Source organism: Mesocricetus auratus, unplaced genomic scaffold (genome assembly GCF_017639785.1).
Source record: "Mesocricetus auratus isolate SY011 unplaced genomic scaffold, BCM_Maur_2.0 Super-Scaffold_100007, whole genome shotgun sequence".
In the NCBI taxonomy this organism is placed as follows: domain Eukaryota; kingdom Metazoa; phylum Chordata; class Mammalia; order Rodentia; family Cricetidae; genus Mesocricetus; species Mesocricetus auratus.
This window is the reverse complement of record NW_024429191.1, coordinates 73317444-73331800: the sequence shown is the minus strand read 5'-3', so window position 1 is coordinate 73331800 and position 14357 is coordinate 73317444. Positions and strand designations below refer to the sequence as shown.

The following is a 14357-nucleotide window of genomic DNA, read 5'->3' as shown; positions in this document are numbered from 1 at the left end:
ATTAGCTGAAATGCATGTAGTTCAGACACTGCTCTACCACACAGAATACATAAGCTACATGTATCTTCAGGCCTTGCCAGGGTTATGTCACCTTTCTCAAACAGGTGGTCCAATTCAGTGTCTCTCTAGGGAGTACAGATGCCAAATATACAATATGCTTGGGAGGTTTAACTATAATGCCTAGAATAAACATTTCGCTCAGTACTTAGTCTACTGTTTAATGTACAAAATCAGCAAATATTAAATTAGTAAACTCTTCAGTGGGTTATCAGAGATCAAAGTGGCGGTTCAGAAACAAAAATGTTTTGATCTTTGCTGAGGACATATGGTTTTATTCTTAACTACTTTCTCCTGTTCCTCACAATGATACTTGGTTTCAATTTCACTCATCCTCACTCCCAGATCATAGTCACTTTGCAACAGGCACTAGTTCAGGGATCCCAGACTTAATCCATTTAGTGCATGGATGACATACTCTTGACTATACAGTAAATTCAGAGAAAGCACAAAGACTTGTTGGCATGAGGCAGATGTACCCATTGTTACTTCAAGTACAGGGAAGCTACACTTAAGACATCTAATGGCATGGAACATGAGCAGAGGAAATGAGATATGCAAGTAACTATGTGCCTCCTGGATAAAACTTATCTCCACCCTGCCAGTAACAGCCAAATTTCCTTTATTGCTTAAAAGTAAGCTATTATTGTTAGAGACAGGACTTTATGTGGTGCAGGCTGACTTCATATTCCCTATATAGTAAGAACAACCTTGAACCATTGACCTGCTCTCCTTTTTGAGAAAGTCTCACTATGTAACCCTGGCACTTGCTATGTAGACCAGGTTGGCACTGAATTCATAGACCCACCTGCTTCTTTCTTCTCCTGAGTGTGGGGATGAACCTTGAACTCTTTTTATTTTGTTTTTTTGTTTTTTTTTTATTTTGTTTTGTTTTTTTGAGACAGGGTTTCTCTGTGTGGCCTTGACTATCCTGGAACTTGTTCTGTAGACCAGGCTGGCCTTGAACTAACAAAGACCTGCCTGCCTCCTCTGCCTCCTAAGTGCTGGGATTAAAGGTGTGCACTACCATCACCATCATCACCATCACCACCATCACCACCACCACCACCACCACCACCACGACATCTAACCTTGAACTCTTGTGAGAGGTAGAGAACCTCTTCCTCTGAGCTGTGGGATTTCAGGTATCCACCACCATGCCCAGTTTATGAGTTCTGGGGATGAGATCTAAGTCTTTGTGTATGTGTAGGCAATTTAAAATTCAAGATTTTATGTTAAAAAACTTACATTTGTTACTGCATGTGATGGCACACACCTTTAATCTCAGCACCTAAGAAGCAGAGGCAGGTGGATCTTTGTGAGTTCAAGGTCAGTCTGTCTACATGATGAGTTTCGGGCCAGTCAACACTACTTAATGAGACCACATCTCCAAACAAACAAAATGAAACCCACAAAAATTAGGCTTGTTACTTTTCTTGAAAAGAAGAGAAACTTTGGTGACAGTCAGCCACACATTGCTCTAATTTCCTGAGCTGGGTAGCTACCAGCATTAATAAACTTACTGCAGTGCCAAGAACCAGTCCTAGAACCAACTATGTGCTAGGTGAGCACTTTGCTGCTGAGCTACGTCCCCGGCCTTCTAATATTCCTTTAAAAAATCAAATTATACTTATTAAATTCTTGTGTGTGGGGGGGGGTGTGTGTGTGTCCATGAGTGCCATGGTTCTAGTGTGGAGGGCGGAGGACAACTTGCAGAAATCAGTTCTTTTCCTTCCACTAAGGTAATATTGGCCCTATTTATTCTTTTTCTTTTTTTTTCCCAGGGTTTCTCTGTGTGGCCCTGGCTGTCCTGAAACTCTTGTAGACAAGGCTGGCCTCAAATTCACAGAGATCCACTTGCCTCTGCCTCCCAAGTGCTGGGAATAAAGGTGTGCGCCACCTCTGCCTGGTCTATTTATTCATTTATATTACTCTATACAACTTGAGTTTGCTAAATTGTAAAAAAGTCTTTAAAGTATTTCAACCACTTATTAGTGAGCACCTACTGTTTCAGACACTATTCTAGGCAATGGGGATAAGAAAAGTCAAGTCCCTGCCTTTAAGAAACATTCTCCCCATATCCTATTCAAACCAAGCAAAGTAGGCAACTTATGGAACAAGTTTACAACTAGAAGTGTTCTTCCTCACCATTTCAGTTTATCATTGGCTCCTGATGAAAAAGTTGAACTTTTTATGACTTCACCCATTTCCTCCCGGCAAAAACTAAAGTTATTGATGGTCCACATGTAGGAGAATTTCACTACCTTGATCTGTTGACAGAAAATTAGGAAGGAATTAAATAAGATGTGGGGAACCTGGAAAAAACAGGCTAAAGGTCATACCAGCTCCCTCCCTTATCCCCACAGGTAGACAGCAGTTCATTAGGTCCCTCATCTACATTAGAGAAATCTCAGTGACCTGCCGCTTTTATAATGTTTCAACTTCGAAAAAAACTGGCTGGAAGTGAGAAAAACACTGATAGTCAAGGAAAGAGAGCAACAATAACAAAATGTGGACAGGTTAGGAAAAGTCTGAAACTCTGTGGTCCTAACAGAGCCCGTAAATGAGATGCTGTTGGCATTCCTGGGGCTGTGAATCTAACACTGCTCGGAGCTTTAGAATACATCCCTATCAAGGAGGATGTAAAAAATCTAGGCAAAATCTCTGTGAGTTCGAGGCCAGCCTGGTCTACAAATCGAGTTCAAGGACAGCCAGAGTTGTTCACAGAGAAACCCTGTCTCAAAAACAAAAACAAAAATCTAGCCAAAGATTCCCCCTTCGATCACCATAGAAAAGCACTGTCCTTGGGGATTCTGAATCTACATAAGAAAAACAAGTAATGCAAGGATAACAAGGACCTCATCTTACACAATTTTTGCAATTATGCCCCAGAGAAACCAGGAAACTCAAAAGTTGAAAAGTGATTTGCTGCTTTACCCATTAATGAAAACATGAACTTACCTGTGTATAGCACCAGCTCTCAGCCACGGGACCACTCGACATTTCTGCCGGAGGTGGAGGACTTGGAACCCTTGACATCGCCAGTTTGAAGGTTAAACTGGGTTTCCAAAGTCAGGGGGCAAAGATTTCTGGTTTTTCTTCACCCTGGTAAGAACCAAGAATTAAGACTTATTGTAAGACTTATTAGTCTTTTTGATTATTTTTAATGTTAATCTCTTTTTTTTGTTGTTTTTAGACAGAGTTTCCCTGTGTAGTTTTGGAGGCTGTCTTAGAACTCACTCAGTAGAGCAGGCTGGCCTTGAACTCATAGAGATCCACCTGCCTCTGCCTCCCAAGTGCGCCACCATTGCCTGGCTGACCTCAATTTTTATTATTCTTTCATATATTACATCTTGACCTCAGTTCCTCTCTCTCCACTCCTCCCAGTCTCCCCTGCCCTTTTCTTCTGCCCCTACTATCCTATTATTTGTTTTATCTTTTAAGATCCTGGGGACTTTATGGCCTGTCTGAAATGTTCTATCTTGATGTAAATACTAACTTCAGAGAAGACTATGTAGTTCCCTAGGCAAAATTACATTATTGTACAGGCATGGAAGCTTACATTTTTAATCTCAGCACTCAGGAGGCAGAGGCAGGTAGATCTCTGAATTAGAGACCTGTACAGCAGGTTTCAGGCCAGCCTGGGCTTTTTGGATCAGCCAGGGCTACATGAGACCCTGTCTCAAATAAATGAACTGAATAAATAAATAAAATTTCATTTCTCTTCTGCACAATACTCAACATTATCTTTAAAAACTGCTGGGCAAGCCGGGCAGTGGTGGCGCACGCCTTTAATCCCAGCACTCCAGAGGCAGAGGCAGGAGGATCTCTGTGAGTTTGAGGCTGGGCTGGACCGACAGCCTCCAAAACAATACAGAGAAACCTTGTCTCGTAAAAACAAAACAACAACAAAAACAAAAAACAAAAGAACAAACAAACTGCTGGGCAAGGTGTCACATACAACTTTCATCCCAGCACTCTAGAAACAGAGGCTGGTGGATCTCTTGAATTTTAGGCCAACCTAGTCTACAAAGCCAGTATCAAGTCAACATGTGTTGCATAGTGAAAGAGCAGAAACAGACAAATGTAATCAAAGAGTATATTAAAGCACATCTCTGAAAAGGCTGCTTGATAAAGAGTCAACATGGCTAACACTAGCTACTTCCTTGCCACCAGAATCTTCCCTTAGAACACAAATGCTCTGCTCCAGTGGAAAATGACCTTGGTACCCTACCCTCCAATTTTCCTGATCGCCTGTGCTTCAACTGCAAACTCAAGAGCAGCCGTCTGTTTAACTCCTCTGCCAGCTGTTCTCTTAAAGGGCAACATTTTTACACCTCCCTGAGATGTGTTCCTTTCTCTACAACATCACATCAAATTTTCACCTGACTTTCTAGATTTTTCTTGCTTTCTCTGCTAATCACTCTTCAAACTCAACTCCCACTCTCTCCCTCCTTTCCTCTCCCCCACTCATACCCCCCCCGCATCTCTCCAGGGTCTCTCTATTATGTAGCTCCAGATTGCCTAGAACTAACTATGTCAATCAGACTACCTGGAACTCAGAGATCTGCCTTTTGCCTCCTGAGTACTGGTATTAAAGGTGTGTGCCACCATGTCTGGCCATCCTCAAGTTCTCTTTCTTTTTTTTCTTCCTTTCTTTGGTTTTCTGAGACAGGGTTTCTCTGTGACTTTGGAGGCTATCCTGGAACTCGCTCTGTAGACCAGGCTGGCCTCAAACTCACAGAGATCTATCTGCCTGCCTCTGCCTCCTGAGTGCTGGGATTAAAGGCATGTGCCACCAACACCCGGCCCTTGATTAGTTTTATTGGGTTTTTCTCTTTTACTGTTACTCCCCATGGTTTAATTTTCAATCATTTTCTCAATTTACATTCTTATGGCAACCAATCATTTCAACAGTATCAAATTTCTGTCAGTACACAAATATTCTCAAGTTTCTTTAACTTACACCTTTTTTATAGCCCCAGGCCTTTTTTAAATACCTGCTATATATCTTGATGGGTTGTACCACTAATAAATAAAATCCAACTCAAATTATTTTTAAAAATTTAGGTTATGGACCAGTATGATTGCTCAGCAGATAAAGGTGGCTGTTATCAAGCCTGTTGACCTGAGTTTAAGCTCTGGAATTCACAAGGTATAAGGAAATAACTAAGTCCTACAAATTGTCTTTTTATGCCATGGCACATGCATGATATCCCAACAAAATAAAAAAACATAGATACAAGAAAATTATTAAAAATGTAAGGCCTGTATCTTAGCACTTGAAATTCAGAAGCAGCAGATCTCTGTGAGTTTAAGACAAGCTTGGCTATATAAATTCTAGGCTAGTCAGAACTAAGATCCAAAAGAGAACAAATTAAACAAACAAAACATCAATCAAAAGTAAGTCAAAGGATGCAAAGTTACAGAGAAACAGGGTAGACATAGAAACTCTTTCCCACTGTTGATGACACCCTAAAACAAGATGTATACTGTCTGTGTAGGAATTTGGTCATATCTATCAAAGTTTAAAGTACACATACCACAGAACTTAGCACTCCCACTTGAACGGAGTGCACTGCAGCAGGGATTGCCAAGTTTGGAAGGCACAGAATCACCTCTTAAGAAGAATGCTGATTCTACCACTTAGCTTCTGCTTTAGCAGTTTGGGATGGGCCCAAGAGTGCATTTCTAGCAAGGTCCCAAGTGATCCAGCTGTGGTACTCCTGGAACCACAGTAAGAACCACTGCCCTGGAGAAAGTCTGCACTTATGCATAAGACATGGACTAGAGTGTCAATGTGACACTGTAACAGTGAAAAGCTAGAAACAAACTAAAAGCCTTTAGTAAGGAAAAGATAAGTAAACTGGGTTATTTCCATATAATGAAAAATAAGTTTTAGGGTTTAAAATAAGTGGATCTGTAACAGCATGGTCCTCAAACACAGCACAATGAAAAGAACAAGTTTTTGAAAGATAAGTGCAGTTGTTATTTCTACAAATATAAGTACTGGTACAGATAAAAGCATACTGTTGAAACAAAACAAGAATGATAAAAACATGGCAAGTTGTTACTGGTTTCATGGTAAATGAGATCTGAAAAGAAGACATTATTAACTTTGTCTCTTATGTTTTTAATCCTTTATTTTTTTTTTGTTTTTTTTTTTTGGTTTTTACGAGACAGGGTTTCTCTGTATCATTTTGGAGGCTATCGGTCCAGCCCGGCCTCGAACTCACAGAGATCCGCCTGCCTCTGCCTCTGGAGTGCTGGGATTAAAGGCATGCGCCACCACCGCCTGGCTATGTTTTTATTCTTAAAGATTTATTTTTATTTTGTGTATATAGGTGTTTTGCCTGTAAACACATACGTGCACATATATGTGCCTGGTGCCCAAGGTCTAAAGAGGATATCAGATCAGATTGCTTGGAACTAGAGTTACAACAGTTATCAGTTACTATGTAGGTGCTGGGAATTGAACCCAGGTCCACTGGGAGATCAGCAGTGCTCTTAACCACTGAGCCCTCTCTCCAGGCCCTCCAATATTTGCTTTAAAACAAGGGTGATGGGAAGCAAATAAAACAATATAAATCTCAGTTGGAGATAACAGATGCTTAAGTACCTACTATTCTTTGAACTGTCTGGCTTAAGTAATTTTAAAAATGATATATGCATGTGTGTTTATTATGTTTGTGCATGAACTATGTGTATGTGTGTGTAAGCATATGTACGCTGTGGTATGATTGTGGAAGTTGGAAGACAACCCTTTGGAGTCAGTTTTCTCTTCTTCCCTTTAGTTGGATTTCAGGGATTGAACTAGGCTTGCAGAGTAAGCAAGCACTTTGCCTCCTGAGCTTTCTCACTAATATGGTGCTGTCTGTCCTCTTAGCCTAGTTACCTGTAAGCTCTAAGACAAAACTGACAGATTTACATTCCTGTTCTACAAGCTTTGTTTTATATGTATTTACACATTCTACTCTATGTTAATTTTAAGTTCATTAATTTTCAGCCGGACGTTGGTGGCCCACGCCTTTAATCCCAGCACTCCAGAGGCAGAGGTAGGTGGATCTCTGTGAGTTCGAGGCCGGGCTGGACCGACAGCCTCCAAAACAATACAGAGAAACCCTGTCTCGTAAACTCCCCCCCCCCAAAAAAAAGTTCATTAATTTTCTCTGCCTCTTTGCTATAATTCTCTGAACTATTTATTATAGTATGTATATATGCGCATGTGCTCCTGCAGACTCAGGCCAGAAGATAACAAAGGGTGTCTTCTTCTATTACTCCCCACCCTATTTTTTGAGACAGGATCTCTCCCTTAAACTGGAGCACAAGATTTAGCTAGGCTAGATGTCCAGTATCCCTATGCTCCAGGGATCCTCCTGGATCTCTGCCTTCCCAGTGCTGGGATTACAGACATGTACCACCATGCATAGAATTTGAATGGATGCTGGGGATCAGAACTCAGGCCTTCATGTTTACAGCATGTTTATCATCTAAGATATCTCCCAAGCATTTTTTTCAGTCTGCCTCAAATTCTGAGTAAAGGATGGTACAAAGGAATAACAGCAAAATCACTCAGTAGTAATTCAAGTCACAAACATTTGCTTAAATTGCATTGGCAGGATTAATAAGATATATCTGTACTTATCCAGAATAAAATATTTATAAGTGTAATTAAATGTTCCATTGGTCTTAACACTGCTCTAGAAGCATTTATAACTAAAGTATCACCTGCCATCACAGAAGAAATTAGCCATCTTACACATGGCATGCTGCTTCAAACCACTGCATTCCCTGGCTTGTTGTGCAAGCCATAAGACCCAGTCTCACAGGCTTGTTTGTCTAGTAACAAGTTAACATACCTTAGGCAGTTCTACAAACCCCAGTTTACCACTGCTGCCTAGAATGAGCTGCAGATTTCTTACTTCTGGGCAGTGCAGCAATGAAGATATGAATTTTACATGTGAGTTAAGAGCTTAAAACCTGGCTTGTGAGGCTTGTGTTGGAGGCTACACTCCACAATGAGTCATCACAAAATACTGATCTGAGTCTATTTTGAAGTTTGCTTTTTTTTAACCTTCAAATTCATCTAACAACAATTTGCAGGGCCAGGGATGCAGCTGAGGGGTAGAGAGCTTGCTTAGCTCCAGATTCAATACCCATCACTTCAACAACTACAAATTTTAAAAGTCTAGCAAAAAGACATGCATTGTTTTCTAATGACATTCTGTTAATTCCACTGAGTACTATTTCATTATGACTAGGAATAAAAAAATACTATTTTATTGGAATTGGGCAAGTGTGTGTTGGAGTGGCTACTTTAATCTAGCAGTATGATGTTTTTATTTGTTTATTACAACAAAATGATTTTATTAAATAATTAAGACAAAAATGTTTTTAAAAAGATGCTATTTTGGTCTTGGCCATTTTTCTCCCTTTTTTTTTCTTTTTCTTTTGACTTGTTTTATAACCAAGTATTTCTTTGATCTACTTTTTTTTTTTAAATGCCCAACCCAGCACCCAGGAGAACTGGAGACTCAATTTCAGCTCTGAGAAGCTCTAACCAGACAACCTGCTGGGAGGGAAATTGACTGGGATGGCAGAAGTCTAATTAATTTCACTCATAGTGGGCACCATGGGCAAAGTGTTCATCAGTAAAGTAACCTGGTGCTACATGAACTCTTCAGCACTTCATGCCAACTGACTCAGATGCTCAGGAAAGTCTTGGGAAAGAAGAGATCTATTTGAGGTCATCGTTTGAGAATGTTCAAAAGAGACAACTAGAGCCAAAATATATTGTTCAAGACTTCAAACAAGTTAAGACATGACCATCCAAGTTCTCTAAGGAGAAAATGATTTCCAAACTCTAGTGCACTGACAACTCTAGGTTGAGGATGCCTTTATATCCCACCATTTATTTTCCTACTGACTTTGTAAAACTCTGACCTGTAAGGAAAGACCTTCCTGGATTACACAGAAAAATACTCATTTCAGTATATTCCTCTCAACTCTAATACTGGAAGTAGTGTTACTAGCTACTGGCCGTCTCTGATGGGATGCTTCCTAGCAGTACTATCAGACCCTGAAATTACTAACCATCTTTTGACAAGGGATTTAAGTCAATAAATATCATATGATGTCGGTAAAAGAGAAACATGCAAATGCTATCGTGCAAAAATAATCTTTGAACTGAGTCTACACAGTTCATTTCTCAGCTGAACCACCTCTTCCTGTCTTCTTATACACTTGAAACATCCAGTTGCCTGCAGTAGGTTTTAAAGTTAAACATAATTTGCATCTGTTCTTTGTATCCATTCCTTTATCATCTAACATGGTGCCTAGAAACAAAGGTATTATTCTCTTGGTAAAAATACTTTGATTGACACACTTACCTAGTACATTAAATTAGTTAACTTTCCTGTTTTGTTGTTCCTTTTTTGACAGATCTCTAAAACAGGCTTTCAAACAATGCTGAGTACATCAGATATGCAATGCAATGGCAATCAGTAATTAGTTCTTTTAAATAAATGACAAATATAGGTCCAAACTCTTAGCCTAACTCCTATCCCATAACATTAAATCCAAGATCTAGCAAAAACTGGATTTTGGCCAGTATGAAGTATATCTTCCTTTTAAAACGGAATTTAAAAAGTAAAAAGAAATTGACAGTAATTTCTTCATTTTGGAAACACATATTAAGTGGGCTAATTAACTTGGGTTAGCCAATAATTAATTGGCTTCTTATATTATCAGAATTATTTCAACACATAGACAGATTCTATTAATAATAAACAGAAAAGCCAATCGTTTATGTATGGTATGCACTGAGCTAAACCACAATTCACTAGAAAAGTACAAAACAGACAGCTTGTACAGCTATTTTGTTTAATATTTCATGAGCATTCCTTCATCATTAATCTAATCTGCTCATTCAGAGAATTAAAAAAATAAATCAATGCACACAGACATATATCTCATATATGCTGCACACATGCTGAGTTAACTTTATATCCATCAGTTTTGAAATGACAGGCATAAAAGCATAAAGATACTAAGTTGAACCATGAAACTGTTTAGCATGTCAAATTAGGTGCTAATTAGCAACCATGTGATACCCAGCACAAATGAGCTAGGAATGTAGCATGAGCTAGGAACAGAGCTTTCTACCAGAGAACAGTTAAGAACGTTAAAAAGACCAGGTGGTGGTGGCACACACCTTTAATCCCAGCACTTAAAGAGCAGAGGCAGGTAGATTTCTGTGAGTTCAAGGCCAGTCTGGTCTAAAGAACAAGTTCTAGGTCAGCTAGGGCTGGCTGTTAGACAGAGAAACCCTGTCTTGAAAATCTAAGAAAAACAAAAACAAAACCCCAAAACTTTAAAAAGCCTTTCTCTACCTTTAAAGACTTGTTCAGTTTCTAAGGAAAACTCACAATGTTATACCTATTTTAAACCTGAGAGACATTACCATTTTTCAAAATATAAGATGCCAAAAAAACTACACACACCAAAAACATACTATAAAAGATTTGGATATATTCATTCTCAAAAGGCTAATGTGACCTAAAAGGAGTTTCAGTTTCTTCTGTTAGTGTGTTCAAGCATATTCAGCCCAGGAGGTAATAATTTTTCATTACCTTAGGGACTATTACAGGTCATATTGACATCTTTAGTTGCAATATTTGAATGAGATTTTTGTATTTGTTATAAGTAAAGGCTTTAGAGTTTGTTCTAATCTAATGAAATACTAAATACACTAGACTTTTTTTCCAACATAGAGACAGTTCTTAAAATGAAAATAAGAGCACTGAAGAGAGGTCTCAATTAGCAAACAAAAGGATGGGGTTTCTTGTCCTTCCTATCCAGTTCATGTTCCATACAGTCTTACAGTACTGCTGCTTTTTTTTTTTGTTTTCATCTTTAAAAATCTTATGTACCTATACAAGGACTTTGTAATAGTAAATGGATTCTAGAGATCAAATACAGCAGCAACTTCCAATGTGGCCATGATGGCCAACTCAACCACAAATCTGTTTCAGTTCCTGCTGCTAGAGCTTGTGGGCAAGTGTACAGGATCAACAATTCACACTGTGATGAAGAGCGATAAATTGCTGGTACACTTCTAGGATTTGATGACTGTCAACAAGGTGCTGGAAGATGTCAGAGTTTGAAATCATACCAGAAGGAAGAAGAATACATTTTGCTAATGGAAATAATGTAACAAAGCTGGTTCTTGGAGTAGAAGGGCCTGAAGTATAAATTGATTTCCTTGACTTATGCTAGATTCTAGCACTTTTTTTTCATTTTTTGTTTGTTTGTTTATTTTTGTTTTTTGAGGCAGGGTTTTTTCTTTGTAGCTTTGGATCCTGTCCTGGAACTCACTCTATAGACCAGGCTGGCCTCGAACTCACAGAGATCTACCTGCCTCTGCCTCCCAAGTGCTAGATTCTGGCTTTTTAAAACAAGCATGAGGACCTGAGTTCAGATCCCCAACACCTTCATAAAAAGGTGAGTGTGACAGCACACATGCATAATCCCAATGCTGGGAAGGTAGAGAAAAGTAGACCTCTGGAGCCTACTGAATAGCTAGTTTTGCCAAGTTGGTGAGTTCCAGGTTCAGTTAAAGATCCTATCTCAAAAAATAAATAAGCCGGGCGGTGGTGGCGCACGCCTTTAATCCCAGCACTCGGGAGGCAGAGGCAGGAGGATCTCTGTGAGTTCGAGGCCGGGCTGGACCGATAGCCTCCGAAACAACACAGAGAACCCCTGTCTTGAAAAAACCAAAAAAAAAACAAAAACAAAAAAAAAAACCAAAAAAAAACCACCAAAAATAAATAAATAATAAAGAAGGTGGAGGACAAGAGAAAGAAACCTAAGGCGCGTGCGTGTGTGTGCACGCACACACACACACACCTACCTTTAATAATAAAATTTAAAAAATTTAATAATAAATTTTTAATCCAAATGAGACAAGACACAAATTCTTGGGTGGTTTATGCTGTTCTAAGTAAAATCAGTCTTCTTGTCCTGAGCTGACCACCAGGGTCTCTCTGCCTCATAATAATGCCTACATTTCTTTTTAACCAATATGCTTTATTTATGTTGGCACAAATCACTACTGAGTACATGAACTTTTTCTTCCGTCTGGAGAGCTTTTTTTTTGTCACGTTCTCTCACTATGGGGTTAAGACAGGGTCTCACTCTGTAGCCCAGGCTGGCCTTCATCTCACTGCAATCTCCCTGCCACAGCCTCCCAAGTGCTGGGACTATAGGCATGATGCACAGTCCCTGGCTCTATCAGATCTTTCTAGCTGACTCCCTCCTATAAAGAGTAGTGTCCTAAGAGATCTCTTCCCTGACTGTGATGAAGGGTGATAATCCGGGGCAGCCCTCACTTCTAAGCCTGCCTCTTTCACTTTATCTCGCTTTTTTCTTTATTGTCACTAACTAAAGCTACCTTGCTTCTATTTCCACACCTATCTAGTCTTCCCCACAAGAATTTATGTTCAATGAGAAAATATTATCTCCCTGTGTCTCCAGTGGTAACACGACAAGCACTCAATAAATATTTGTTCCATGATCCTGTTGTTGAGTAGCTAGACTCTTTGGGATACGTGTTTCCTAAGTGTGTCCTACCTACTAAGTTAAACTGCATGAACTACTGAGTAAATGTAGATAAACAAATTCTGGCATACCTTCTTTTGTATGTGTATACGTGGGTTCGCACGTGAGTGGGTGCATGTGTGTAAGTGAACCGGCTCTTATGTGAGCATGTATGTATGAAGGCCAAACCTGATGTTGAACACTCTCCCTTTTATTTACTAAGGCAGGTTCTCTCACTGAACTCACAAGTTTGCCAATTCTGACTACTCTAATGAACCACCTTACCCTTGGATCCCATTTCTGTCTGCTGGGATTACAGGTTGCTACCACCTGCCTGGCTTTTATATGGATTCTGGAAATCCCACTATGATTCTCACACTTGCTTGGCAGGTACTTTATCCAGCTCCACCCCTAACCCAACAGTCCCTCAAGCATACCTTAAAATTTTTTAAAAATAAAATCTTTATTCATGCTGGGCGGTGGTGGTGGTACATCCCAGCATTTAGGAGACAGGGGCAGGAGGATCTCTGTGTGTTTGAGGACAGCCTGGTCTACAAAGTGAGTTCTAGGACAGCCAAGGCTACACAGAGAAACCCAGTCTTGTAAAACAAAACAAAACAAACAAAAACTAAAAAGAAAAAAAAACCCTTTATTTTATTCATAAAAGATTTATTAAATACATCTTAAAACTATAGTCAAAATTATTTTTATGATCTCAGAAAATAGGAGAAAAGAATTCCTGACTCTATAAGACAATACTGAGAGAAGCACACTTCCCAGAACAATTTCTCTTAGAGAAAGTAACATTAACAGGTGCACACCTTTAATCCCAGCACTCAGGAGGCAGAGACAGGTGGATCTCTGTGAGTTTGAGGGTGGCCTGGCCCACATAGTGACTTCTAGGACAGCCAGGACTACAGAGAGAGACCCCATATCTTTTCTTCTCTCTCTCTCTCTCTCTCTCTCTCTCTCTCTCTCTCTCTCTCACACACACACACACACACACACTCCAAAACCAAAACCAAACAACAAAAAAAGCCACAAATAAAGTAGCATTACAGTAACTGTCAGGCAACCAGTCTAAGTTTCTAAGTTATTTCAACTTAAATTCTATATAATAAAATAATCAAATTGAGGCAGATAATTAACATTTATTTAGATTCAATCTATAATTTTCCTATTTGATACAGCCTGATTACCTTACAACTAACATATAAAAAAAAAAGATAATCCCTGCATTCGTGTGGCAGAGGCAGGTGGATCTTCGTGAGTTTAAGGCTAGCCTGGTCTATACAGCAAGTTCCAGGACAGGCTCCAATAATACACAGAGAAATCTTGTCTCAGAAAAAAAGGTAATTAAACAAACATGTACAATGGTAGATACATCTATGTCTAGACACTTAACTTTAGAAAAACTAAAGTTATTTTTTTCAAACTATTGTATATGTGGGGAACTCTGAAACAAAGATAGCATTTAGTGTACAAGATTTCCCCAGGCTACAGACATGTCTTAGGCAAGTACAGATTCTGAGACTGTGAGGACTTGGATGTCTGCAACTAAAAGCTACTCTTCCTTCTTCTCCAGTACCATAAGCTAGAGTTTCAGAGAAATAGACTGACAGGGCTCATGCAGACAAAGTTAAGATGTCTTTCATACAGTATATGAAAGACTAGCAAGTCTTTCCCAAAAATGCAATAGGTTA

General features: G+C 39.4%; 1 protein-coding gene and 1 pseudogene across 2 annotated transcripts in view; one reads left to right on the top strand and one right to left on the bottom strand.

The window, feature by feature from the left end:
* LOC101840016 (speckle type BTB/POZ protein) overlaps positions 1-14357 on the bottom strand; it is a 77622-nt gene that overhangs the window by 19826 nt on the left and 43439 nt on the right. For both annotated transcript variants that reach the window (XM_040749546.1, XM_040749545.1), the window contains 2 exons: positions 3019-3162; positions 2206-2327 (listed from right to left, as the gene is read on the bottom strand). In XM_040749546.1, the coding sequence (XP_040605480.1) occupies positions 2206-2327; positions 3019-3096 (200 nt within the window). In that variant the 5' untranslated portion in view covers positions 3097-3162. The remainder of the gene's footprint in view (positions 1-2205; positions 2328-3018; positions 3163-14357) is intronic.
* Positions 8690-11310, top strand: LOC121141210 (annotated as a pseudogene).